This window comes from Anser brachyrhynchus, assembly GCF_964034855.1.
Source record: "Anser brachyrhynchus genome assembly, chromosome: 2".
Classification (NCBI taxonomy): Eukaryota; Metazoa; Chordata; class Aves; order Anseriformes; family Anatidae; genus Anser; species Anser brachyrhynchus.
The window spans coordinates 48,945,282-48,971,506 of NC_137695.1; the positions used below are offsets into that span (position 1 = coordinate 48,945,282).

The 26,225-nt window shown below is 51.5% G+C and overlaps 1 protein-coding gene across 8 annotated transcripts in view; it reads right to left on the reverse strand.

The window, feature by feature from the left end:
• NFATC1 (nuclear factor of activated T cells 1) overlaps nt 1–11,268 on the reverse strand; it is a 120,410-nt gene extending 109,142 nt beyond the window's left edge. For 5 of the 8 annotated variants that reach the window (XM_080581018.1, XM_080581016.1, XM_080581019.1 and 2 more), the window contains exons 1-2: nt 10,789–11,268; nt 291–1,389 (exon numbers count right to left, since the gene is read on the reverse strand). In XM_080581018.1, coding sequence (XP_080437144.1) covers nt 291–1,389; nt 10,789–10,924 — 1,235 coding nt within the window. In that variant the 5' untranslated portion in view covers nt 10,925–11,268. Of the gene's footprint in view, nt 1–290; nt 1,390–6,342; nt 6,503–10,788 lie in introns of those variants that run through there. The other 3 variants (XM_080581023.1, XM_080581017.1, XM_080581020.1) reach the window with 2 other exon arrangements.
• Between the last annotated feature and the right edge of the window lie 14,957 nt (nt 11,269–26,225).

Genomic DNA, 26,225 nt, shown 5'->3' on the forward strand with positions numbered 1-26,225 from the left:
CCTGAACATCCTATTTCGAGACTGGCTGGACTTGGGCTTGACCCCTGGGAAGCAGTAACCAGTTACAACCAATGAGCAGTCAACTCCTGAAGTGGCCTTTTTAACCTTTCAAAGATGTACTCATGGTCACATCACACTAATGACAAGAGGCAGCATCACGAGAAATGGCTAAACAAAATGAATGGATGGGTAGATTTGGCTGGAAACAGACACGGGAAGGGAAAGGAGGAAAAAAAAAAGCATACAGTAAAGATATTGCCAGGATTGTCCTCTGAATCAGGGCTCCTTACCTCATGTAGGATGTAGGAGACAGAGACTTTGGTTTGGCCCACTGGTATGGATGCTGTGGCACAGACAGGTACTGCTCACAGAAGTTTCCTTTCCTGATATGCTGAAAGCTGGAGAAGTCTTCTGGTGACAAATCGGCAGTCGGCGATATGGTCCCATGATCCTCGCCAGCCGGTTCGGTTTTGAGAGTCATGGATGGGGTGTGGTCGATGGCGGTCTTCCTCGACTTGATGGGAATCCCATCGTTCATATCTATCGTGCTGTCAGTGGTGAGAGCATTGATGGCAGCGACAATGGCAGAGCTGGTGTACTGGTTGGTGTTCCCCAGCCACGTCTCATCTGTGACGCTCACCCGCGGCGAGTTTTGTGGTGAAGGTGTTGGGGAGTGGTGTGGCGAGTAGGAAGTCTGCCGGCCATTGAGGCTGTACTTTCTCTTGTTGCAGGGAGATGGAGGCCTGGAGTTGCGGGCCCCCAGCCAGTTCTCCTCTGTGATGCTCGTCCTGGGAGATGTCGACGGAGAGTGCCTTGGCGAATTGAGCAAAGTGCAGGCCACCATGCCACGCTGGTAGCCTTCCTCTGTGTCAGTGGTCTTTGGAGAGACACACGGGGACTGCCATGGAGAGGTCTGGGGCGAAGTGTATGGGTACGAGTAGTTGGACTCGTAGGAAGACGCTTCAGAGTTGCAGCTTCTGGAAGACAAGCTACTAGCTGGACTCAGGCAGGACGGGTCTCTGTACGCCTCGATGTTCGGTAAGTTCAAAGTGGCAGTGGAAGGTGATCGCTTTGCATTTGGGATGGCCTCCTCAACCTCATCATGAAAAAACTGGTTGTTGTTATGATGAAGTCCCATGTAAGAGGTGATCTCAATTCTAGGGCTCTCCAGTGCTGGAGCTCCATTAGGTCTGATGTTTGGAGGCAGGTAATACTCGGATGCCCCACTGTCAATGTGTCCTCCATATCCAGAAGGGTGATTTGTTGATGGGACAACTGAAATGACGGGATTTGATGTCTGAAGGCCATGACATGGAGTTGACAATGAGGAATGTGTCACATTTAGAGGCAAGCCAGCATTTACGTTTGAAGATGTATAATTATAGTGTTCTGGAAAACAAACAAACAAACAAAAAATAATGATATGAAGTGTTGCACATAAATACTCACTTAGCAACATACCGAGCTGGAGTGGAGGAACATGACAAAACACACAAGAGAACAGCACTCTTTGACAACCCATCAGACAGGCATGCCATGTTAGGGGAGAAGCTACAGACTTGCATCCTTGAAAATCCTACTAACTGAGCAGCACAAGACAAGCTATCTTGTGACACGGATGTACATGGACTGAGTTTGTCTTGAGGAGACATATGTAAATCTTCAAAACCAAAAACTGAGTCTTCAAACAAGGGTGCATCAGCATTCAGAGACTGCAATGCTGCCCAAGAGATGTGCTTTTACATGTGAGCCTAATTCCCTCGCTGAAAAGCTGGAATATTAAAAACAAAACAAACAAACAAAAAAAAATCAACAAAAAAAGTGGAGGCAGACTAAAACAAAGAACATGATCAACTGCATTCTGTTAAAAAAATTATACACAACTGAAATTTCCATTACAGCGAGTTTCCAAACGGTTCCAGTTAACTAGGTTTTTGGAACGAGACGGATCTATTGACCTGCTCTCATTTCTGGGACCACTTATCCTCCGGCCCAACTGGCAAAGACCAGGTGATGGATAAACACGGATGTGTTGCTACTCTGTGACAGATGAAATTCCACTGAAATTGCTGGTTCTCGCGCGTGCCACATTAAGCACTGCCAGCAGAGTGCTCTTGGCCAACTCTCTAAGCATGTTACAGCTCCGGGTGTATTAAAGAAACAGCACAGTTGCGCTGTGTGGAAAACCTGAAAAGTGATAGATCACATCACAGACTTGCACCAACACAGGGGAACAACCCAACCTTCATACACCTTCATCCCTGCTGTGCTATGGAGAACCTGAATCCCAGTGCTAGCCTGCAGGAGACTATCCTGCCCCACCGCTGGCCTGCTGGTGGGGCACCTTCAGCTCCACTCCCTCTGCCCTGGGGCTGCATGTGGGTCTCTATTTGCCACCCAGGGACGCCCCAGGCTGTGGACGGGGAGACAGGCAGCCCTTGGTGCTCTGAATGGTAGTAGGATCAGGAGTCACCCCCTGTGCCTTCTGGCATAGGGAGGCCTGGCGTCACCAGCACACTTGGGCCAGAGACCCTCATGCCAGTGTCTCTCGCCATACTGGGAAAAGATAGCATACAGCTATATATAGATATATATATAGATATATATATAGATAGCTATCAGCCCACTGAATTTGAGGTTTGGGTAATGCTGTTCTACAAGTTTATTCACAGCAGGCTGGAAATACATCCCGCTCCAGCCACATGCACAACCAGCATTACCGCAGGTTTGTTAGGGCAGTGGTGCTTTCCCACAAGACAAGGGGAAACTTCATGCGCCCCAGGCCAGACTTGGTCCACACAGGCAACTGGTTCCCATCCCTCCCACGTGGCAAGCTCCCAGCAGTGCCCCATGTCCACCTTCTCCGCATAGATGCAGAAAAGCTCTGTTAATCATCGTGGCTGGTATTCCCAACACGACTCACTCCTCAGGAGTGCTGTGGATGCAAACAAGCCTCCGAGCAGGTTATGCCAGCCAGTGCTACCGGCTATTCGCTTTCTTTTGTGTATGAGCTCAGCCCTCTCTGGTGTCATCCTCCGGCTATCCCATGCTCATGTTTCTCTCTGGCAAGGACTCTGAGACAAATGGTACTTACAAAAAATTAATGTGCTCTAGCAGTTTCACAGCTACTCTGTGAAGTTCCAGCTGCTTTATGCCACGTCAGGTACCATTCACAAACAATAAGAAACAACATCTTTTCAGCTCATTTTCTACTCTACCTTCAGAAACGAGGCGTTTAGTGAGAAGAGTCATTAAATTACAACAGAGCATACCGCAGATAAAACTGGATTATTCAAAGCACGATACAGCTTCACACAGCATTCAAACAACAAGGCAAGGAGGAACTGTGGAAAAAGGGGTGCTCCTTTGATACGGGTTATCTGACTGCAGTGGTCATGGCAATGCACAGTTCTGCCTGAGGGACCAGAGCCCTCTCCTTCCAAAATTAGTTGCCTCTTCTTGCTGCCCTGTTGCGTGGCAGCACTGCTCGCTCACAGCTACTGCAACCACTACTTCTTTCTCACTTTTCACAGAAAAGAAAAACAAAACATCAAAGTGGCAGTCAGTGGTAAGACCTTCTCCGTTTCAGAAAGCGGCTCAGAGAAAGGGTCTAAGCAGCGACTCTGAGGCAGCCCCAGCCCCTTTCTGCTTCCTCCGGCTCCGGAGGCAGGCGACGTCCCTGGCGCTGTCCCAGCTGCTGGGATGCAGGCCCGGCTCTTCCTGGCAGCCCCACCACACACACCCCATGGGCCCTGCTGCACGGCCGGCCCCTGGCACACGGCCAGACACACTGGGCAGGGGGCTGGGGGCTCTGCGGGGTGCCCCAGCTCTGCGCCCACCCGGTGGGCTTGGCAGACCGGCTGTATCTGCTGACTGCAGCATTGACACCTTGGTTATTATAACTAATAAGTAAATAAACCGAGATTGTTATTACCTGTGTGAAAAGCACTGTGAACCCAGTGGTACTCTAAAATCTAACACACAGCTAGGGTAAAAAAAGCTAGGGTAAAAATTGGACATTGAAGTCTGCCAGGGATCTGCAGCCCAGGCCGAAGAGCTGATACAAAGCCTCAGATTGGCCTCAGGAAACCAGCTTAAAAAACGAATATATAAGCAAAAGCTACCAGTGCTCCAAGCAACAAGTCCTCCTAATGCACATCACAAGGAATAGTCTCTTTTAGTACTATCCTGCACATTTTTAAGAAGTCAACTTTTAAAGGGCATAGGAAAAGTACATGGAATACATCTTCTCACACACTAGTACTCAAAATCGAAAGACCCAAAGCCTTTACACACATAAGTTACCTTTAGGTAACTTAAATTTTCAGACAAGTGTGTACAAAGAATACCCAACAAATATAAAAGCCTGAAAACCACACCTAGGAACAATACCAAGTCCTTGATTTGTGCACTAAAAACCACCAGATACCTTTGTGAAAAATCACGTTCCTGTGCTCAACTTCTGTATTCACAAAAATTTATCAAACACGCATAGTGAGCGTTCATAAAATGCTGTTGTTTTCCTTACAACAGTAAAGCACACAGAAATAAAATGCCAGTCTCGAGAGTGAAGGGAGATGGAAGTGGCTACATAGGTACAAAACTACACCACATAAAACAGCTTTGTGGGGTATTTTGACAGCACTGATATGGATGAAAGGAAAGTAATGCTTTGGCATGGACAGTCACTTTGACTGCGACCCTGATCCACAGAGGCTCCCTGCACAGCGCAGAGCCTGCGAGCCTGGGCTTAGGTCTGTACTGCTGCTTGTGGGCAGTAACTCACACAGCTTGGTACCACAACACTTTCAAAAGCGTATTTTAGTATCTTGAGCCAAACCTTGGTATCAGATAGACCAGCGGAGGTATGCAATGGCCCGGTTGCCAGCATATTCACACATTAGGTATAGCTAGAATAAGAAATTGGACCCCTTGATTTGTGAGCACACCTTCACATTACATTTCACTTCGACAGCATAAAAATCAGATTTTTTTTCTCTAGCTAGTTTCACAGGGCACAGGCTTTATCCCTTTCCATCATTAACAAGCTGATCCTACAAAGCACTGAGAACCATCATTTTTTATTTATACTCTTTAAATAGGACTGCTTAACACCTGCAGCTCAAAGGGGCTTTGGAGAAGGCAAAGGCTGTTTTACACTTCCAGACATGGAGCCACACCTAGGCTTACACTGAAGTTTATGCTTTCAGCACTGCCTAATGGAGTTACTCTTCTCACTACGACTTCGACACTTAAGTTGTTTAGGCCCCTCCACTTTCCAGGTGCCTAATTCATAGGAAATTACATCTATAAAGCTTGGTGTGACACTCTTAAAAGCTAATTTTCTAAAAAACTGGGAATCTGCTTACAGCCATCTGGACACTGAGAACGTGCTGGAGAGCAGGGCACTAGGAAGGGGAGCACCGTGCACAGCTACGTCCTGACAGGCTGTAATATGCAGGGAAGGATTTGGGAACCTCATTCGATTTAAAGGGGAAAGCAGTGGGAAAAAAAAGTGGAAAAAGAAACTGGAACAGCCTTAAATCACCTACTTTTATTTTTATGGTGACCCGCTATCACTGAGGCTGTGACAGCCCGCTTCGTATTGGGAAGCAACGACAACTTTCCCTGTGTGTGTCAACTCCCGACTCATTTACCCTGTTCCCACCTCCAATATTGCTCCAAGTCATAAAACAGCCACACGGAGACACCGGGCTTGCAAACCGTGACCCACGACGAATCCGGGACCGTTATTTTTGCTTGCGGATGACCTTCAAGCCTGAATGCTTGGACGACCGAAACCCTGAGCCGAGATCGCTCCAGCTCACGGGAGGGGGGGCGAAAGGAAGGGCAGCAGGGGCTTTTCCCCCGGCCCCATCGCTGCCACGGGGCGAGGCCGGACCCGAGCTGCCGCTGCCGGCCCCGGGGCTGCGGAGGGCGGCGGAGCAGCGGCGCTGGGCTCGCTGCCGGCCAGCCCCTGGCAGCCTGCGGGGACGGCTCGGTCGCAAACTCCTGGCTGCGCGAGCAAGGCGAAACTCCGCGTTTCCGAAGGGCTCCGAAGTTTAACAAATCGCACACGGGCTGCCTCCCGCGCAGCTTCCCCTCCGAGACGTGTCACGGTACAGACACAAGGGCACCGAAAGGGAAAGCGGCTCCGGGCAGGATTTCACTGCTGGCTCCCGGTGCCCCCGGCTCGCCGTCCCGCAGCTGCGCAGGACCCAAAATATCGCCCCCGCACGCTGCCTCCGGCTCGGGAAGGACCCCCCGGAGGGCCTCCCCCGCCCCCTCCAGCAGCATCCCTCCCCCGGGACCCCCGGAGGTGCCTCCCCGGCCGCGACCCACCTCCGCCACCGCCCTCATCGCTGTGCTTGAACTCAAAGAGGAAATCGAAATCAAACTCCTGCTCGGCCTCCACGCCGGTCATGGCTCCCGCCGCCCGCGGCGACCCCCGCCCGCCTCGCTCCGGCGCCCAGGCGGCGGCGCAGCCCCCGGCCCGCCCCGTCGGGCCCGCCCCGTCGCGCCCGACACCTGCTGCCGCCGGCACGGCGGGGCCGGGACGAGCTCCCCTCGGCGGCGGGGCTCCGGAGCGAGGCCCCGACAGGCGCAGGAGGCGGCCGGCACGGTAATGTGACCCCGGCCCCGACGGCCGGCCTATCTCGCTATCGCCGCCGCCGCCTCTGATCCGCCCTCCGTCGCTTTGTTGATGTTTCCGGGTCGATGCAAACAACCGCCTTGCCCTGCCCTCCCCCGCACCCTCCTCCCGCCGCTCCGGCTCGCACAGCGCAGCCCGCACGCCCCGGGGAGCCCCCCCGGGGTTACCCGCACCGGCGGGGGGGGTGCGGGCTGGGGAGACCCGGGGGCAGCGGGGCAGCGGGCTTTCACCTGCTCCCGCCCGCTGGAAATCGCAATCGCCGCAGGTGCCGGGATCCCGCGGGGCAGCACGGCGCAGCCGGGGAGGTTTCTGCCCTCGGGGCCTCGCCTCCGCTCGCCTTGTCCCGGGAGGAGCCGCGCCGGGCGCTGAGCGCTGCCGAGGCGCCGGTCTTGCTCCGAGGGTCCCCACCGCTCCGCGGCTACGAGCCAGGAGGCTCGGAGCTCCTTATTCCTTTTTTTTTTTTCCCTTTTTTTTTTCCTTTTTTTTTTTTTCCTTTTTTTAATTTATTTTACTTAGTTGCAGCACCCACTAGTGCCAACTGCTATAAAAAGCGCATTAAAGTGGGGCTCGTAACCTACCATCTTCCTCCGTGCGCTGGCCTGGGAGAAGTCCCCCGGCCCAAGCTGCGTTGGTGTGGCTCGGCTGGGGCATGAAGGGTGGCACGACGCTTCCCCGGCCTGCGGGGTTTTGCTGCTGGTATGGGTTTAAAATCGGTTAAACGAAAAGAAATAGCATCCATCTCGGATTAGAAATGCACTTCTGTGGGATTATACAAACCCATTTCAAAGTCTCCAACGCGCAAATGACCGCTCCGGCCCAGCAGCTAGGGCTCGCTGTGCCTGTTGAGTTCCCAGGATTTAAGGCCGGATTGCAAAAGGAATAGTTTTTTAAAGCAGTTATGGAAATGGTATTCCCTTCTAAACCGAGGGAATACCATTTTCCAGGCTTATGGCTGAAATCTCCACTGCAAAGTGCCAGGAAAACACAGTTTTTTTCCATCAGAGTCCATCGCGCTTTTTCCCCTCCCCGCACGGCCGCGCCGCAGTCTCGACGTGCCTCCGGAGGCTTGTCGGGAGCCGGCGCACGTCCGAAGCCCCCGGAGCAGCCCCAGGACACGCAGAGCTCTTCGGCCCCGGCACCCTGCTAGCGGGTGGCCCTGTCCCGGCACAGGGAATTGCCCTGCGGAGGAAGGGGTCTGGCCCGGGGCGGAGGCGGTGCCGGGCCCGGGTGCCAAAGCGCCGTGGGGCTGCCGTCGGTCCCCCGCTCGCAGCCGCTTCCCCGAAGGGCCGGGGCTGAGTCACACGAGTGTGCAAAAGGCCCTGGCAGCAGCGGAACTGGAGCTGCCGGCCCGTCGGGACCACGCTCGCCCTGGGATGCTGGGGCAGGCCGGGGAAGAGCGTCCCCCGGTACCCGCACACGGCCGCACCGCAGCGCGGCCCGACGGCACGGACTGCCGCCCCTCCGGTGCCCCCGCCGAGGGCCTACAAGCAGGACAGCCGCCCCCTCCGCAACCCCAGCCTCCGCGGCCGTGCCCCCCGAGTTCACGGGGTTCATCCCCACCCCCCGTCCTGCGGGGGGCAGCTTCCCACGGGGCCCCTGTCTCCTGCCAGGGCTCCTCGGGAGGGAGGCGAGGAGCAGCTCCCACATTGCTCCCGTTGCCCTCACTCCTCTGCCTCTTCCACATCTGGTACCCGCAGGATGGGTAACCTATCCAAAACTACCGTCCAGGCGGTCTGATTGGCCAACTCCATAAATATTAGCGCCGTCAATAAAATATTTCCACTGGCACCCTTTCCTTGGAGAAGAAGTAAAGATGTAGAGAAAGGTAGAGCCGAAGTGATGCCGTACGTGGGGACAGAGTAAGCGTAGCGCCAGTTAATGCGCTGGTTTAAAGCATTGAAAAGGGGAGAGAGAAACGAGAGAGGGGAGAGCCGATGTGCCCCGGGGCAAGGCAAGCTCCCCGTCGAGCTTTACAAACCGACCGACGGACCACCAGCCAAAATGCAGCATCGCCCCGTAGTGAACCTAAATTGTGCCAACTGCACCGATCGCACTGCAGGTCCAACAAGTGACCCAGCAGACTGGCTGCCCCAGCCGCAGTCACGCAGCCTGAAAAAGATTTTAAATCGTATGTGGCATTAGCCCCCAGTTATTTTCTGGACTCCGCACCTCTGTAGGAACCAAAGAAAAGAGCTGGGGCCGAGCTGCGCCCAGTCCTTCCACCGAGACACTGCGAGAGTTTCTTCCCAGGCTAAACATAAATATAGCCTATTTTCTGCCGTCGTTTGGTAATCAAGGAACACCTTAATTTGCAGGCAGCAATCCTGACTTTTAGGGTGTCCCCTCCCGCCGTTTCCTGGATTGGGTCACACCTTCTAGACGGCCTCATTCTCTCAGTCCCTTACAAAATATATCATCAACACAGGAGAGAATTACCGAACAGTGTCGGTGATATTTTAACACCGGGATCACAAATGCCACAGAAATCAAGAGAGGGGGATCTCTTTTTGACAAGAGACTCCATTACACATTTAGTCTCTGGGTGTAATTTTTACAAGTTGGTGCATTCCCTGCCCTTCAAGTCCGGGGCGCCGCAAAGGGTGTACAGCCCTCGGGGGTCCAAACGGGCGAGAGGAACGAAAGCCAAAGCGATTTAATGAAGCAGTAATTATCTTCCATCTAAAACTGCCCTCGCATGCCTCAAAAGTGGAGCCGTGGTTGCAGCCGTGCTCGTAGCTTTTGCATTAGCAGGATCCTGTCAACTGAAAGGAACCACGGCAGTGAAAAATCTGTGTTAAGAAAGAGAGAGAGAAAGAAAGAAGAGAAAGAAAGAAAGAAGAGAAAGAAGAGAAAGAAGAAAAAGAAAGAAGAGAAAGAGAGAAAGAAATGAGGGTACTGAGCGACTGTCCAGCTTTCCTGGGACAAGCCCAGGAAGGGGAGCCGCGCTGTCCCACAGCGGAGCTGTGGAATAAACACCGCGGACTTGGACGCGCCCCATCCTCAACTTCTTCACAACTTTCTAAGACGTGTGGGCTTGCTATGCCCCGCCTGGGGCCGGCAGGCCGTTTCAGCCCGAGCAGCAGCAAAGCGGAGGCAAATAGGAAGCGAAGCGGAGAGCCCGGCAGCCCGGGGCGGCAGGGCAGGGGACTGCCAGCAGGCCCGCAGCCGGGGGCTGCCCCACACCTGCCCCGGCACGGGGGCGATGCCCAGCATCACCCCGCAGGGTCCCCCCCGGCATCCCGCTCTGGTACCGAAAGGCTCTGGCTCGAAGCAGCGACGTGCAGAAAACGCAGCCAGTCGTCAGAGCGGTGCTGGGTAACGATGCTCCGGGGAGAGAAAAATGTCCCAACTGGCACAGAGGAGGCTGCAGTCAGTCCCCGCGCGGGCAAAACGCTGCCCCTGGCACTGGCACGTTCGGTGCAACCGGGCAGCTCCCGACAAAGCGCTTCCCAAGCCCCGTGCCCGCGATCTTTCTCTCCAGAAACTTTGTCGGCGTGCTTTCAGCGCACTTTGTGGAGCAAGGTCACTGCAGGGTAGTTACAAGGAGTCGCGACACGGCGCTGGGGCGACACGGGGCCGGGGGGGAGGCGGCGGAGCCCCCCGCAGCCTGCCCCGGCGTGCGGGATTGTTTTGGTGCGCCAGGGGACGGCTCACGGCTAGCGCGGCGCCTGGCAGTGCCCCGAGACCCTCTCTTTAGGCGGCTTCCAAACTCTCCCGAGAGAATTCGCGAGGGCTGCTTGCAATTACGGGGCACATTCCGCCCCCTCCCCAAAAAAATCAGGCCTGCGCCGCGGGGGAGGGGGGGGGGGGAGGGGGCAGTCCCCGAGCCGGGGGACGAGTCCGCGGCGTCGGCTCCCGAAGGGACCCGGGGAGCCCCCGCAGCCCTGCGGCAGCGGCCAGGCGTGGTGCAGCCTCCCCCCTGCCCGGCCGGGACCGGGACCGGGACCGGGACCGTACCGGGACCGGGGCCGGCGGGAGGCGCCCGGGAGCGGCTGCGCGGCCGAGGCGGCGCCGTGCGAGAGGCGAAGGAGACACCTATTGGCAAGCGGCCGCCGGCAAACCTCCGGGCCGCCGCGGGGAAACACCGGGGGACACCGCCACCCGCCCTCCCGCACCCCCCTCCCGCTGCCCGTTACCTTCCTCCGCCGCCTTCATGGTGCTGCCGAGCGGGCGGGCGCCGCGCTGCGGGGCCGCCGCCGGCTCCTGTCTCCCGCTGTCTGCGTCCCGCGACGGCGGCGCGGCGGTGGCGGCCGGCGGGGCAGCGCTGGGCATCCACCCGGCGGGGCGGCGAGCCCCGGCACCGCGCCCCGGGCCGCCGCCGGCCCCCGTCCGCCCGCCCGCCCGCCTGCCCGCGCCCCCCGCCCGCCTTCACGCCCCGGGGGCCGGGGCCGCGCCGCCCCCGGCGTGGGAGCCGCAGCCGCGGAGGCACGGGAGCTCGCCGCCGCCGCCCCCCCGGGGCCGGGGCATGGAGAGGAGGGCGGGTGTGCGTGGGGACTGCGGAGGCACTGCCCGCCGCGGGGCGCCGGGGCCGGCAGGCGCTGCCCGGCGGCCGGGCTACTGGGGCGAGCGGGTGAGCGGAGCGGGGAAGTCTCGCTCTGACGCAGGGCTGCGCGCCCAGCGCCGCCTTTTTAAAGCTGGAAAACACCCCCCCACCCTCCCCCCCCCCCACCTCCCTTCCCTTCCCGGCCCCCTCTCTCCCCGCCCCGGCCCCGTGATGTCAGCCGGGCCCCGGCCCCGCCGCCGGCGGGCGGCCAGCGGGAGGCGGGCACCGGCGGGCACCGACGGGCCCCGGCCGCCGCGTCGCCAACTCGCTGCTCCGCGGGGCCCCGCAGCCGCCCGGCACGGCACGGCCCCGTCGAGGCCGGCCGCGGCGTCGCCGGAGGCTGCGTGCGCTCCTCGGGGGAGCGGGCGGCACGCCGGGGTCGCGAAGTGAGGGAGGGAAGGGAGGGGAGACGGGGGAGAGAAGGAGGGAAAGAAAAAAAAAAAAAAAAAGAAAAGCGGCCTTGCATGCTGAAATCATTATGTAAAAAATCGCAGGCTTCCCCCGCTGTGGAAATTTGGAAAAGAGCATCAACTGGCAGGCGAGAGAAAGGAAAATCCCATTCTGCTAAATTACTAACAGACTCGGCGGACTTGGTTGCAGCCGCTCCAGATTTATTATTATTTTATTTATTATTATTCTGTAAATATCTCAGCAACACAGTTGTATCTCATCACTTCGTAGCGGGGGAAAGAGAGGTTTCCAGCCCGCAGCGCCTCCTCCTCCTCCTCCCCGCTCCCAGCTCCGGGATGCCCCCGACGGGACACCCCGGCGAGGGGCCGCGCCTCTCCCCTCGCCCCTCGCTCCCCCTTCGTCCTCCCTCTGCCCCCACAGCTGGCAGGAGGGGGCCATACTTTCCTGTTGGAATTGGACGGCAGCTAGCGGAGAGTTAGGGTGGTTTCGAGCGTATCTGGTGTATGAAAAAAAAAAATGTAAAAGATCATAAATCTAGCGCATGACACCCATATGTGGTTGAAAATAAACCCAATATAAACGAAATCCTGTCTGCTCCTGGGGAACGGGAGGCCGTGGCTGATCCTTCGGGGCGAGCTACTCCACTAAATCATTGTGGAAAACGCTCCCCACCGACGGAGCGAGCCCGGCGAGGAACACCCCCATCCCCCCGACGGCGCGATATCCCCTCGCGTAGGAAAAATAAAAAAAGAGCAAAGCCAAAACAAAATAAAGGGAGAGACTCTTCTTTCAAAGAAAACGAGGGGAAGGCGGCGAGGCGGGGGCGCGGAGCGCCAGGGGCTCCGCCAGGGGGCGCGGCGGGTGCAGGGGGCGCCCCCGCTCCCCGTCCCCCGACGGCGCGGCCCCGACGGCGGCTCCGGGTGTGCGCGGCGCCCGCCTGCTGCCGGCCCCGGAGCGGCCCGACGGGCACGGGGAGAGCCCGGAGCCCTCCCCGGGAGGCCGGGGGCGAGGGCCGGGGGCGAGGCGCGGAGCCGCGGGCGGGCGAGAGCCGCGCTCTCCTCCCCGGGACTCTCCTTTCCTGCCCCCCCCCGGCTCCTCGCTGAAATGACGGAATCCCCCGTCTGTTTCCTCCTGTTTAATGCCGTTGCCCGGACCACCGTGGCTCCGCTCCAAGGCCCCGGGAGCTGTCGCAGGCAGCCGGCGGCGGCAGCGCAGCGCGGGTCCCCCCCGGCCGCCCCCGGCTCCGGCCCCGGCCCCGCCGCCCCCCGCCGCCCCGGGGCCGCCCGCTGCAGCCCCGCCTCCGCCCGCTGCTCCTCTTCCCTTTCCCCTGCGCCTCCCCAAAGTTTGTTTACAGCTGCTACTAGGAGAGACTGTTACACGGCTCTTATTTTAGGAGCCGGTGATGACTAACGGAGTTAAAAAGGAGCTTAGTACAGAAAACAACCCTATTTTTAGACGGCTGTTGTTTCGGTGGATTATTGTAGCGAACGCGCCCTGGCCGTTTTTAAAAGCCACTTCCCAGATGCCAAGTCCTTTCTTCTGCGCTGCTGCCGAGGCGCGCACGCCTGGCCAGCCCCTGCAGCGGGCGTGCAGTCATTGTTTTCTTCCTTTTCCTAAATCTGATGGCTGAACCCTCCCCATAATTGCTGTGGCTACGATTGGTTTCAATTAATTCGGACTTTCCAGTACACAAACCTACAGCTTTTTCCACAAAAATAATATAAAATTAAAATAAATAAAATAAAATAAACAAAACAAAATAAAATAAAATAAAATGGGGCCAAAGGCAACCGTGGAGTATTTGCAACAATTTATAGTGACCTGAAACAGGATCCCCCCCTGCCTTTTGAGGCAGAGCCAACTGGTCTGTAGCACTTCTTTTTGCGTCCTCCTGGATGCACGATGAAAGAGGAAAGCCTCTGCTTTTATCTTCCTCTGATGGTCCCCTAGGCCACGGGATGACAGCACTGCCCACTGCACCCAGGTGTGCAGGGGGAGGGTGGCCACACGTGATGGGGACAGAGATGTGTCTGCTCCCACTGTCGTGCTCCCCATGGTCCCTTTTCTTCCCCCTGGGGCAGGGTGGGAACCGCCACGTGGCAGCTTGTGTGCTGGGCTCCCGTGTCCAAGGCCAGTCCTTTGAGGATCAGCCCTGTTTCCCTGGTGGGTAAGTTGGAGCAGGGCTGGCTGGGCCTCAGCACGCTCTGCTCATCCGGACACACGAGGTCCCAGGAGAGGGGCAGTAAAGGCACCCTCTCCATCCATGCATCCATCCTGGGTGTTCCCTCTCCATCCACGCACCCCACAACAAGGGGGAAGGTGGGAGCCCGCGCTCCCCTGCCCTGGTGCTGCAGTGGAGGCATGCTCGTTCCCACACAGGCTCTGCCTGTGGAAAAAGACACGCTACATTCAGCCAGTAATTAGATTAATTGGCAGAGAGGGCTCAGCTGCCTCCCTCTACCTCTCTCCCTTTGCGGAGACTGAACGCAGGGCAGCTTTGCACGGCCCGGGTGAGGTGGGGAAACTTGGCCACGCAGCTGAGCATCGAGGGGAAACGACACGACGTGGCTCTGCCCTGCGAGGAAACGGCCAGGCTGGAGCAAGGGCTGGGGAGAAGGGAGGGATGTGGTGCTGGCCACGCTGTGCCCCTCTGTCCTAGAGCCGATGTGGCCCAGGAGCCAGCAGTGACTTTGCCTGTTCAGCCTTGGCATCTGACGTGCTTCCTCCTACCGCCCACAGCACTCCTCTGCTGCGGGAAGGAGCCAAGTGCCACAGGCTCAAATGCACACTTTTTGCTCACTTCTTACCCCTTCTGGATATCTTTGCAGGCAAAGCTATAAATTGGTCCTCTACCCTCAGCTCTTGCATGCAAATATAGTCCTTTAAATGCCGTCCTTTAAAAAAAAAAAGCAAAAGACTAACAAAAACACACACAACTGAACAGTGTTTATACAGGATGTTTCAATCACAGAAGAGTCTGATTCATGCTCACTAGATTAATTTCACATTACACTTATTCGTGTGAGTGTGCATGGGTGTGCGTTCCCTCCTGCATCTTGCTTTCCTGCCCCTTCCCTTGGGTCTCAGCAGGCTGAGAGGGATGGTTTGCATGGAGCTGTCTGTACAGCTGCAGTATTTCTTGGGGAACCTCTCATTCCACCAATTTGCTCTAGTTACTGCCTCGCTAGAGACTATAGGTTGGTAGCATAGCATAACAGATAGGACTGCTGCTCCTGACCTGCAGCCTGATCTGCCTGCAAGACTGGGGACAAATGGTTTCTCCACAGAGTCCTGTAAATTGAGAATCGTTCAGCTTTGCCTCCATGAAGGTGTTTGGAAAGTGGGGGGTAGGAAGAAGGGGGAACGACACTTCTGCCTTCAATGTTAACCAATATCAAATATTTTCTTACAATAACCACACAGAATCCCATAATCTAGCATACAGATCAGAAAAAGCTACCTGTGCTGGGCACAGTAATGTTGTTCTGTTTGGGGCTCCCCGTCCTTATATCCTTAGAGCTTTTTCTGTCTAATAACTATAATAATGGCCATGTCCTTGGGGTCTGGGCTCCCATCTTTTGGGTCTTGGCAGCTTCAAAAGCGTCAGCATCTGTTCAGAATTTCATCCATTGTAACAAAAGATTTATTAGTCTCAAGCCTCCCTAAACAAGTACCTAATTAAAGTCTCTCTAATCCCCCACTTTGAAAATTGTAACAAGATTTGCTGGAAAGTGAGAGAGCACATGGCCAGTGCTTGTGGCTGGTACCACACATTTTGAAAATGCATCAGTGAACCTTCAGATAACCCACAGAGTGTACACCGGTGATGGCCAACTGCTACCCTAAGTCCCCAAAAGTCAAAACTCGGTGAAAAGGCAGGGATTCAGCTCAGCCTTCCATCCCCCAGACACAGCCTTTTCCAGAGGCTGCCAGAAATCATTTCACCACTTTTAAGGTGCATTGCACTTAGCAGGACAACTGCCAGAGGAGGAATTTTGTGTGCCTGAATAATGTTGCAATTTACCTTATAACTGGCCTCATTACGACGCTGAGTGCTCTGTTGATTTACCTGGCTTTTGATTTAGTGGGCTCTTTGTAAACGACTGTGTAGGAACACAGCCAGGGACCGCAGGCAAGGGACCTTAAACCTTTTTGGAGCTACAGTCACCCATTCAGATACTGACTTTTTAAACTAAAGACAGACATCAGACAGCCACACCAGACCCTTATACAGAAGACTGCAACTGCATTAAACAGAGATGTTAGTTCAGAGAAGTGATTTCAGAACGATGCGTACTGCGTTGGTGCCTCTTTGTTGCATTTCGGTTTTGCCCCTTCAAAAATCCCGAATCCCAGGCAGGTATGTGCCCTGTGGGGAGGGAAGGATTCCCTTCCCGTGCAGTGCCCGCTGTGTGCGGAAGGGGTTCCACCACTCCCAGCCTGTGCTCCCCTCTCTGTGCCCTTCCTGCAGCTGGGGACCTCATTTGGGATCTCCCTTCACGAGGCCAGATGGATGTCAAGTGTAAAAATACAGATATGCTGCTCTGTGTTTCCTCCTGGACACTACCAGTGAAATCTGAAATATGGTGGTTAGAAAGTAAGGACATGTGTAACACGTGTATCAGTTCTGTTTGTAAAATATTATTAAAGGGTTGGCAATTTTTAATGCTCGTGCAGTATAGACAGACTTGCAAAAGAGCAGAGACAAAGTTTTTTTTACCAGACAATGCATTTTAGCTCCCGAAATATTTCATGTCCTTCAGACTTCACTGGCTGCTGGTGGTGAGAGGTCTTTTGCCTCACCTAAAGGTAGTTAATGAAAGAAAGAAAGCCTGACGAGGTGCACTGAAGTGCAGGGACTCAAGCTGGCAGCAGAGCTGATCCTTCTCCAGGTGAAGGGGAAGGGAGATATGAGATTTACAATGCCTGGGGAGGCTGGGACCCACGTATTGATTCCTACACACAGAGAGGAGGCTGTGCTCACTTCATCCACCCTCTGACAGGGAGCACACCTGTGTTTCCAGGTGGTGCAGAGCAGCCTTTTCCAGATGCCTGTTCTGTCTGTAGGAGCGAGATTGCTGCAGAAGGCTCTGTGGCAGTGGAGACCCAGGAGGACGGACACAAAGCCCAGGATGGCTGCCTGCGCAGCAGTGCATGAGGCTGTACGGGACTCTTGTGGACTCTGTGTGACCCAACGTGGAGCCCTGTTAGCCAAAATCTCCGCTGCGCTGTTATTTACATTTTGGGCTTCTGCTATCTCTCCCACTCCTCACCACTAGCCCAGGTCTTTTTCTTCATCAGTTCCTTCCTACCCGATTTCATTAAGCTTGCATTTACACGTGCCATTGGTGCTCTCCAAACAAATAACCTTCCATTGTGTAATATTGAATTCCTTTGTATTAGCCTATTCCCCCAGAGCCTCCAAATCCTTCTGTAGCCTAGTGCATTCCTGAAATTTATCGGCAGCCTCCCCTCCTAGCATGATGTCATCTGTGTCTGGACACCCAGAGGCTTGTGCCAATCCCGCGCTCATTTATACAAAACTCTTAAGCAGAACGAGTCCCAGCACTGAACTCAGGAGATCTTGCCCATTAGCTCTTTTCGTGTGCGTGGTCCTGTTTATTGCACTCCTCTCTTCTCTAACCCAGGTTTTTATCCTTTTAATGTCAATATTCCAATACTTTTTGTATTTTTTACTGACCTCATTTTCTGATGCGTAATCAGTAGACTTGTTAAACTTCTGCAGACAAAAAAATTATTGCTTTAAACTTGTCTGGTCTCACCTCCATAGACTTTACGAACAGTATTTGGACTACTTTAGCAGTAATTTTGACTATGGCTTCTTGTGCCAGGTGCTTTCAAACACCCGTTCCTGCTCCCCCTCCCCCAATATTTTCAGCATGATGGGACAACAAGGCAGATTAGGGGTACTGGGGGAGAAAGTAAATATTTTCCAGGTGATGTAATGAGGTACCAAGGTTTTATTCACTCACCTGGGGCTATGCACTATTGAGAAGCATCCTTCACATTTCAAGTAAAGGAGGTAATGACGAGCTACAGCCCAGTGGTGGAAAGCAGTGTGCTTTCTTCCCCTCCTGTTTTCAGCAGTGAGCTGCTCAGCCTTTCCAAAGACAACAGCCTCGAACAGGGATGAAACTTGGAGCTTTTCGGCTACTGAAAGATGAAATTGTAGGACAGTGTCTGCTATTGGAAATGAAGGGTTGCGATAGAGATGCTAAACGCAGATGTCTCCAGCATCCTGATTTCACAGCAATGGCAAGTTTTCAGGTACAGAACTCTGCGGTACCTAGGTCATGGCCGAACTGCACCAGCCACAGAGGCAGAGGAACCTCAGCGTTGGCTAGCTTTGATCCTGACTCCCAGTCTAACTTTGTGCAACTCTGCCTGCTCTGGCAGTTCAGGGACGGCATGGACCTCATCTAAATCCTGCTTCTCAACAAAAATGCCCCATGGATGAGGGAGTTTCTGGGAAGCCCTCTGATTAGCTTGGCAGAGTCAGAAGCTTCTCTTTACCATGGGGATTGTGAAAGGCTGGCAATAGACTGAGCTCTTAGCATATCCCTTTCCTTCTTCCTGTCCTAAATTTTCTCTTTCTCATTCTTTTCACACCATATTCATGCACAATGGGTGTTTCTGTCATGGGGTTGATTTGGCTGAGGGGACAAGCATTCTGAAATGGATTGCCAGACTCCTATAGTTTGGTCAAGGATGTAAGCGTTTAGTTCTCAGTGTAGCAAAATGACATATAAGCCTAATGCTTTTGTTCCATTAGCTGGTGGCAACATTCCTGTTTTGTGACAGCCTTGTATGCTGAAGGAGCTATCCTGAAGAACAAATGCGGAAAATTAAAATCTTCTTGAGTCAAGCTTCCTCATTAGCAGCCTGCCTGGCTAGACTCTAGCTTATTATTTTTTTTTCTGGTGTGTAGCTGTAAAGAGAAATCCAAGGAGAAAAATAGGCAATTAAAATGCATTAAATTGATTTCCAAATGACTATGCAGAACCAAAAAGTCTCAGGAAGAACCCCATCTCTTCTCTTGCATCTGTTGCTGTATGTGAGAGGGAGAATTCACTAGCAACTAAATTAAGGCACATTTGCAAACATTAGTAGGGTCAAACTTCTATCTAGGAACCTTCAGTCAAGTCTCTGAAAACCAAAAGTGTTGTAATTGAAGTTGCTTGGCATGTATTTTTTGTGGAGCAGGACTTCTCAAAGGCCATGCAAGTTTTTCAGTAGGAACTCCTCAGCCCCAGCAATTTAATCATGAGGCTTAGCTCTGCAAATCCAGGGAATTGTTTTCCTCAGTGTTAAGAAAAAAAATGCCAGAAAGCACCCCATGAGTCCTCTGCTCTAAACTGTGTGCTGGTACAACAGCGAAAGTACAAGTGTTATGAAAGAACACATGCAGCCTCCTCTCATGAAGCTTGTGGCTGAGGTTTCATTCACAGGCCATCTCAACTCGAGTTAACGCAGACAGAGTGAATGCAAACCTTGGAACAGTTAAAGAAAAACCATAAAGATGATACAAATGAATTTCTTCCTCTCTACTTTCAGGACTTGCCTCTCCCTATTCCTTTCATCCCAAGAATCTAATTACATTATTTTTGGGTTGCTTTTTAAGCACATTAAATAAATTACAAAATTAAAGAAGCCTCTCGACTGTGCTGCATGACAAGGATGCTCCCTACAGATGAGCATGCAGTGTAAAAGAAAACAAACTGCATAGACAGATGCATGTAAAAACTAATGCTTTTGTCAGGCTAAGTGGTAGAGCAAAGACAGAATAACCTCCTAGACCTACTAATGCAGGCTGGATCTATCCACCAAGCTGTAATATGGGAGAGAACTAGAGAAGGAAAAACTTGGCCTTTAATGTCACAAGGCAGAAAATGAGAGTGTAAGAGCTTATTCTCTTAGGGGAAGGCAGCTATGCAAAGACAGTCTGAAGACTAAGGCTGAAAATTAGCTCAGGCTGCTTTAGGACTTCTGCTGAGGTCAAGAAAATCCATTGCTGGAGGTGAGTCTTTGAGATTAAAGCCACTTGCACTTACTGCTGAAGGTCTGCTTGCTGCCCAGCATTGATGCATTGAGCAGTCCATAAGAGCTGTGCCACAGCAAAATACTTTTCTCGGTGTTTCTCAAGTTACATGAGTCAAAAACTGCCAAGTCTGGATGTCTGGGATTTGGCTCCAGCCAAATTTTTGCTGGTTGCACTCCAATAAGTGGACACAGACTGATTTTACAGAAGTGGCCAGCAAGCTCCAGCAGGACTCAGAAAGGCCATTCTCACCGCTGCTCCCATCCTGGAAAGCTCCTCCACTTGCTGCTGGGTTGCAGAGGTTGCAGGGAGCTCTGGCGCACCTCATCCAAACCCTCCTGCCTCTGGCCTCTGCTCTCTGGATGAAATGGGGTACAGAGGGACTGAGGGGATTCGACAGAAAGGAACCCCAGAAGTTGTACATGAGTGGGCACACACATGCACGAACACACATGGCTGGTGCAAGGACCTGACCACAAAGCTGGGTCTGGCACAGCACTCACTTTGGACTTTGATGATTCAGATGTGCCAAGGAGGAGAACATCTTGCTGTGATGAACCATCCTGCCTAGCTAGGAGCACAGGGACTCGTTTCTTTTGACAGTGGCCACTGCTGTCTGGCCAATCTGGCATAAAGCTGCTAGAGCAGGCCTTGACACGACATCTGTGCTGACCCAACAGTCTACTGTCTCCATGGCTACTGAAGCTCTGTCCATAGGTTATCACAGTAGATGTTACCTGTGGTGGCTTCCCGTGAAGGGCTCTTTTTCCTCCCTTCAACCCAATTAAAAGTTTGATAAAAAACAGGCTCACTACAGAGGGTAAAATTGCTGAGTATCCAAGACCGTTGCTTGAATCCAGCCTAGATGGACAGCTGTAAGAAACCCCTCTATGTTTCAACACCAGCGGTGATTTAAAATAGCCCGTTCTGTGGAGAGTACAGCCCCAGCTGCAGGTATTGAGATGTTCTTGTTTGGCAATGATCGCTTTGGAAAAAAAAAATACTTTTTGTGACAGTGGTTTCTGTCTAGGCTAAAAAGATTTAAGACTAAGCCATTAAAGAAATTCTTCTTTTCCATACTACTGAAATGCAATTTTAGAAAACGGGCATTGAGTACCTTGAAAAAAAGAGGAGTTTTTGTTGGTTATTATTACAGCTGAGGCATGATATTTGTTATTTGTTAGCTTCCACTGCCCTCTTCTGGGCTGTGTAAAAATATCATGCTTCACAAGAACCTTCCTACAATTGCCTTCTAGAAATAAATCATCAAGGAAATCAAAACAAACCAAACATGCAAACAAACAAAAAAACCTGAAATTATTTATTGATGTTCACTTTGATGTATTTCAATGCATCAGTCATTCAAACAGAAACCAACCGGTTTTGGAAAATGCTGAATTAGAAGGGAAAGGCATTTGCAGCTGATGCAGATGCTCTTCTGGCTGTGTTAAAAGGCTGGGTGGACTATGAAACCATGCTGGCTTACCAAGCTGTAAAGTCATTCACAGTGTCTCCCTTTGACATTCTAATACCAGTTTACAGCTATTTAAATCATGATACTGTGCTAGGAAACTTCAGTCCTGTTGATTATGTTCCACATTAATCACCTCTGACAGTGCAACCATGCTTTCCAACACCAGGCTTCCAGGCTGCTCACATGCTGGCAGAAAGTAGCCAGGATCTGGCAGGGGAGCTCATGGGGCAAAGCCAGGGGGCCAAGCAGGAGAAGGGACCCACTTCAGCCAGTAACAAGTCAGAGGACCAGCTCAGGGCCTTGAGCAAGACAAGAAGCTCCTGTACAGCTATTTTCTATCCTCAGTAGTGCGTGTGCTTGCGTAAGATGGCAGTCATCAGGAAGAGGAGAAGAAAATCCAGTGACAGGTATGGAATTACAGGGAGGCTAACCAACTGACTTCGAGGGCGACCAACTCTTGAGCATAACCAAAAATTACACTGTATTTTCATACGGTGTGATTCACTGTAAATCACAAGTGAAGCAATCCCTAAGGTAAAGTGCTACCCAAGCAAAAGTAGGATGATCAAGTCGCAGGCTAAAAGTAAAGTCCTTCCTTTGTGCTTTGTGTAGATTAGACCATCAAGCTCCCATATACCCAAGATTTTAAGTTAGCAGGTTAACTACCTTGTTAAAAGCCCTGCCTCCCTGTAAGAAAAGATTACCTCTCCTTTCCTCCAAATTCACTTAGAGGAGCTCCTAGGACCTTCCTTCTTACACACTGTAACTACCCCACCTCACTACATCCTTTCAGCTGCATTACTTCATCATCAAAGTGCTTTCTAAGTCCCCATCTTCACTATTCCTGTTATCTTTCCTCACTTCTATCCATTTTCAGCAATGGAAAAACCTTCTCCCACATAAATCTCTTAATTAATAAGTAACGTGTCTCTTCACCTCTCTCTGAGTAACCTCTAACATCAGTCTCCAGAGTGCTGCTCAGGGCCCATATCTAACATGATAACAATAAAAATTATTTAGTTGCTGCTGCTGTGCTCTTCTTTTCTCTTCTCACTGATCATTTTGTCTGACCGGCTTGAGATCTGTCAAGAGACTGGAGCCTTGTAAAGTGAGTACTTTGCATTGGCTGGAAACTAGGCTCCTACTCAAAAGGCAAACATCTTAAAAATAGCAGCACTCATAATCACCAGTCACTTCCAGTGGAGACCTGGAGACCAACTGGGAATGGAAATTGTTGTATAGGAGAAAATATGGACCTTATGGCACTCTTCCTACTTCACCTGTCTTGTATCTCTAGGTTCCTACCTCAAGTGTTGATACTCATTTAGATTTGCCTAATATGAAGCCAATTAACTGCTGTACTCCCGACTCCCAAGCAGCTCTCACTTTTTCTTGCTCTTAAGAACAGATAAAGTTCGCAAATTCTTCTTGTCTTGGAAAAGTATCAAGCCAGAAAAGGAGGGATGCAAAGCAGAAGAGCTGGGAGATGTCTGTGCCTCAAACGGGACTACCAGGTAACAAGACAACCATAGCGAGGCCTTCGTTTTTCATGTTTTTCCTTGAGTTTCTGGAGGGGTCTATTTGGTGTCTTCCCTCCAAAATTTCTTCCATAGCTGGACTGGCAGTGTGTGTGTTGCATTCAGCTTGCCCAAAAGATCAGCCACGAGCAGCTGCTCAGTCACTCTCTTCACATGATCACCAGATGAGTCTCTCTCTCATGGAATTTTTGTGTCCCATCTTTAAAATTAAATGCTACAAAAATAAATGAAAACTTGACTGCAGTCACTAACCCTGACACGCACACAGATGTGACTGTGTTTGAGTCAACAGCTACATGATCTGCAAGCTGCAATTTCAAAGAGGCCCTTGACACCCAGATTGCTCAGAGGAGGAAAAAAAAAAACCAACAAGCAGGAATAGTAGGAAAGTGCTAAGGAGTAGCTAGGGCAGTGAAATGATCTGCAAGGCTGCTTGCAGGAAGACTGCTTGAGGGAGACCTCATGATGTCCCCAGGGTGGCTTCGAGTGGCTTGCTCTGAGTGCAGCGTCTGGTTTCCACTTGCGTCAAAGCAGCATGTTGTGGTTAGGGGATGGTATCTCCATGCTGAGCGTTGGGTTGCACAGGACCAGACAAACGAGTCCCATGGGCTTAGCTTAGGGTTTTGCAGCAGCCTTCTGAATTTTCCTGATGGACAGAATCGCTAGCTCCATCTGCTAACCATGACAGAAGGCAAAGGAACCAGGTATAAGGCAAACAAAAAAAGAGCAGGAACTCGATGCCTTTGACCAGTAGACCCTTCCCTGACACACTGGTGCACCAGAGGGGGAAGCTGTGCAGAACTGCACTGGCACAGCAGCATGGCACAGCCTGGGTTTCCCACGACACAGGGCAATGCAGTGTTGGGGTCACTGGAAATTGGGGATGTATTTGTTGCTTGGGTTCTCAAACAAAATTGTTTCCCCACATGCCTTCATTTTCTTCCCCAGCCTTCTGCCTCCGAAGGCATTTCCTGTGGCTGGCCAGAACACGCAAACTGCAGCTTCCAACAGCATGGCTCCCATATCCTGAGGTAGCTGCCTCACAGGCAGGCTTTGCTACACGAAGCCTTTCTTTCCCCAGTCCTCCAGCAGTAAGCTCCATCATTCCCCATGTTCATACGTCTGAGCTGGCAGGGTGAGTTACCTGCATGTCAAGAAGAGAGACTCTCACACCGCCGAGTACTAGATCAGTGACGCTGGCTGGCCTTGCATTACAGCTGAGGTATAACCTCGTTCTCCCACCTTACCTGCCATTTCCAAGTAATTGCTTTTGGACAGATGGTAAGCCAGTAGCGTGGTTATGTGACTAGCAGCTTGGCTCCCTTCCCACTCCCTGACAAAAGAAATCTGCTTCAGGCTATGCAGACATAGTTTATTTTTCTTCGCCCTGCTTCCCTTCCAGCACTGCAAACCAGTTCACACAGAAGCTGATTGCTTCGACAACTGGAGCTCTCTGGCTGAGGACCACCTCCACCTGTGCCTCTTGACATGTGAGCATGTACAGCTGCACGAGAGCACCGAGGTGTATTTGTACCCTTGCTACTCTTCAGGATAATGCAACAATGATTATGCAGTGTGACAACAGGCAAAAGCACTGAGATGCTGCTTGATGTCAGTGGTAAATCCCATCCTGGTCACGAAAAACCTCTTTGTACAGCTTTATAACGCAGGCAGGGCAGACTCGGTATCAGAGCTAGGCAGAAATGCATGGTATTTTGACTGTTTCTGTCAGGTTGGTGTTCCTGAGATGGGTTATAAATAACAGGATCTCCCTCAGTAGTTCTAGGCATTCAGCTGTGGGCAGTCTTAAAACACACTTTAGGCAAGCTTATTTTCTGGAAATATTATCTTTTTATTTTTAATTTTTTCTTTAATAAGATTTCAACATGTATATTTCTTTTTCACACTGAAGTCTGCACAAATTAAGGGCATCATAAATCTAAGCTATTGTGAGCAGCAGACTTTTTTTTTTTTATTTCCGTATTAAGACTACGTATATTGTATGAGCTTAGGAAAAAACACTTGAGGATTTTAAGATACTAGTTTCTTGAGCTTTGGCATCCTCAAGTAACATCCAATTCTTAACAAATGAACAGATGTCCTCAAACTCAAGTCATTTTCATCTCTCACTGCTCCATCTATTTTAATGGCAAAAATAATGTAAAAGGATCTAGCAGAATTATAACTAGCCACGCACAGATAGGAAGGTAAGGCAAAGGTTTCCAGTTAGGATGTTATTAAATATCAGATGCATATATATATTTAATAATTTGAATTGATTTAAATAATTTTCTCATGAGTAAGTTCATGGCAAAAATTGAAAGGCACCTACCTATAAGCAAGGCAAAGCCAGTTTATCTCAAAATGATTGTAGCCACAAGGTACAAGTCTTAGGGCCATTCAATCTTGTTTCCCTTCAGTTCCTTCCCACAATTTGATGGAGTTGTATAATTTTTTTATTTTTATTTTTTTAATAAACAAACAAACAAACCCCACCAGTGCCTACAGTTGCTTCAGTTACACTTGGATTGGGATAGAGCCATAGGCACCAGATCAGCGTCACCTCCCTTGTTCGTGACACTCAGATGGAAAGCTTACCTCCTACAGCTAGGATATACTCCCAACAGCAGGGATCGAGATAAGCAACAGATTTTATTCAAAGGACTGCCACAGCAAAGTCACTATCCTGATAAAGGGAGAAGATACTCTGGAAAGCAGAAGGTGTGGGTGGAAGTGGGAGCGTACACACAGAGATGTTCCTGCAGATGAATTTGGAATTCATTGGCAAGAAAAGGCAGCAGCAACCAGCAATTGCACACAGGGGAGACAACAGCTCATCTTTCTCTGCTAAGCACATGCAGCACAGTTTTTCCCCCAAGGGAGCATCTTGACTCAGAATTCCCAGATCTCTCCTTCAAATAGGCAATAGATGATTGCAATAAATGCGTAACATATGTATACGCGCTTACCCCTTACAGGTCTGCTTAGAAAGCATGCATTAACATTCCCCTAACCTTCCAGTCCAAATGGTCAGGAATTAATTTTCAACAGACTTTTTGAAGCAGTTATCTATAATTTGCTTCCCCACAATGTGTGTTTACTTTGCAAAATCAAATTCATGCTTAGAACCTGGAGCAAAACATGGCAAAACAGAGGATCATGGAAAGACTAGATGTGTATGTTATAGAGAAACAATGGAAAGTAGTTCTACAAATAAGAATTACAGTGGTCTATTTTGTGTACAGCTTGCTTAAAGCTACAGAAACATTATTACCAGAGGCCTTTCTATTCTTATTACTTTTGTCAATAGAAGAGGAAATAAACATAGTCTACTGCTAAAGGAATAAAGCCAGGGCCATAAATACCTATCATGCATAATATCTATAGAAAACAATCTCTCCTCTTCTTAGGACAGATGATGATTTTCTATTTTTTTTTTGGTAGAGCTTAGTAATGCAAAAAGGCTAAATACTCACTGAGCTGTCTTTTTCCAGACAATTTGTAGGTTTAGCTTTGCTGACCAGGATCTAAAACTGAAAGCATCCTGG